The following is a 1,690-nucleotide window of genomic DNA, read 5'->3' as shown; positions in this document are numbered from 1 at the left end:
CCTGAAGATAGAAGTGTTTGTTGAATCTGACGTGACATGTTCGTACGAACCCTTTGTACGAACAAAAGTAAGAGAAATTTAGGATAAAAATACGAACATGTTCTTGCATGAGGCCCAGTGTTTGTGTCTTGTTCTGTGAGTTTTAGCATCAGTTCACACAGACCATCGTTTTGAGTCCCAAGTGGCTGAAGCTTCATCCTCATGTGGGTGGGAGCTTTTATCTCCACATCTAAACCTAAAAAGTCAGGAAAGGCGTGGGCACCGTTCACAATCTCATCTAAGGAAAAGGGGACTCATTTCTGTTACTGAGGTCAACAGTTCAATGAAAATCTTCCTGAAACTATATATGACTAGTTTAATACCGCGAGTGAATACACAGAAACATGAAAATACAGCACTACCAAAGTAGTTTAAATTCAGAACAAGACTAACAAGCTTGGCTGTTTACATTTTTAAAGCCCTCTGGGTTTAAAAATGTGACAAAGGAAGCAGATACAATCGTAGAAGTCGACCGCTCCAACTTTAACTCTGCAGATCATTAAGGCTCATTAAAGGAGTCATTGGTTTGAGTGTTTCCAGATTTAGCCAACATGTTTTATTTGTTAAGTTTTTGACCTTCAACACGCCACAGATCTGGAACTGAGAGRGGCTCTCGTGTCTCACCTGGCCTTTGTAGAAACCCTCGAAGCCGTCGTTCACAGCAAACATTTTGTGTCCTTCAGTGATTCCCACCCTGACAGCAGAACGCACGGCGGCGTTCATCCCTGCAGCCGGAGCACCCACGTTCAACACGGCCACGTTAAAGGAGCTCTGAGGGCACGGAGAGCAGCAGTCACACACAACATGTAACATYTCACCAAATCAGCAGCAGATAATAACTGGTGTACATATTTCACAGCCATATGTTGTAACTCCAAGCTTTGACACTTCTTTACATCGTCACACTCGAGGCGTGAATCTTGCATTTAGTGTTCAAACAGCTTGTGTGAAGCTCAGCTTAAAAACACGGTTCAGATTTGCAGATTTTAGCAGAAATGAAGCACTTKCTGAGGCGAAAGGAAAACTGGAAAACTTTTGTCATCTCTTAGCTGTCTGAAAAATGCCATCCAAGTCTGTGAAACCAAACCTCACAGGAGAACAGAGCCTTACATGCAGAAAGCCACATGCTGCTAAACAARGCAGTGAAGCAGCAACATCCTTTCATTTCTCATGACAACCTCAAAAAAATAACTATCATCCCAACCAAATATTTAAATTTGAAAAAAGCGCAGGATTACCCCTAAATTTAAATAATCGCTAAATTTAATTTTACACCTCATTCACTTAGAGAGTCACATCTTTCTCAAATTTTTAGCTGAAGCCAACGAGTTTGAAAAGTTGCAGCTTTTATTTTGAAGGTGAGCTCCTCACCTGGTAAGTTGAGCCTCCTGAATCTGTGGTGCACTGAACTGTGCCGTATGTTTTATTTAATGTGACAACAGAGCCAAAACCATCTGCTAATGAAGAACAAGCTGACTTAGTTTCCTTTAGCAAAAGTGAAAATTACATTTGCAGCCATTGCTGTTGTTGCTACAGTAAACYAACCAAAAAATAATTTTTACTGTCAGTTTTTCTGGCTATATATGCAAAAATAAACAGATTGTGCAAATGAGAAACATGTACTGAAAAGATATTATTATTATTACTATTA

At 40.1% G+C, this 1,690-nt stretch overlaps 1 protein-coding gene across 1 annotated transcript in view; it reads right to left on the bottom strand.

Annotated features, from left to right (window-relative positions):
- The window catches only part of LOC106530247 (ATP-dependent 6-phosphofructokinase, platelet type), a gene marked incomplete in the record, with an annotated part of 44,330 nt that overhangs the window by 19,174 nt on the left and 23,466 nt on the right, over positions 1 to 1,690 (bottom strand). Inside the window, 1 exon segment of the mRNA XM_014025828.1 lies at positions 664 to 810. Coding sequence (XP_013881282.1) covers positions 664 to 810 — 147 coding nt within the window.

This window comes from Austrofundulus limnaeus, unplaced genomic scaffold (assembly GCF_001266775.1).
Source record: "Austrofundulus limnaeus strain Quisiro unplaced genomic scaffold, Austrofundulus_limnaeus-1.0 Scaffold503, whole genome shotgun sequence".
NCBI classification, from domain to species: Eukaryota; Metazoa; Chordata; class Actinopteri; order Cyprinodontiformes; family Rivulidae; genus Austrofundulus; species Austrofundulus limnaeus.
This window is presented reverse-complemented; position numbering and strand designations above follow the sequence as displayed.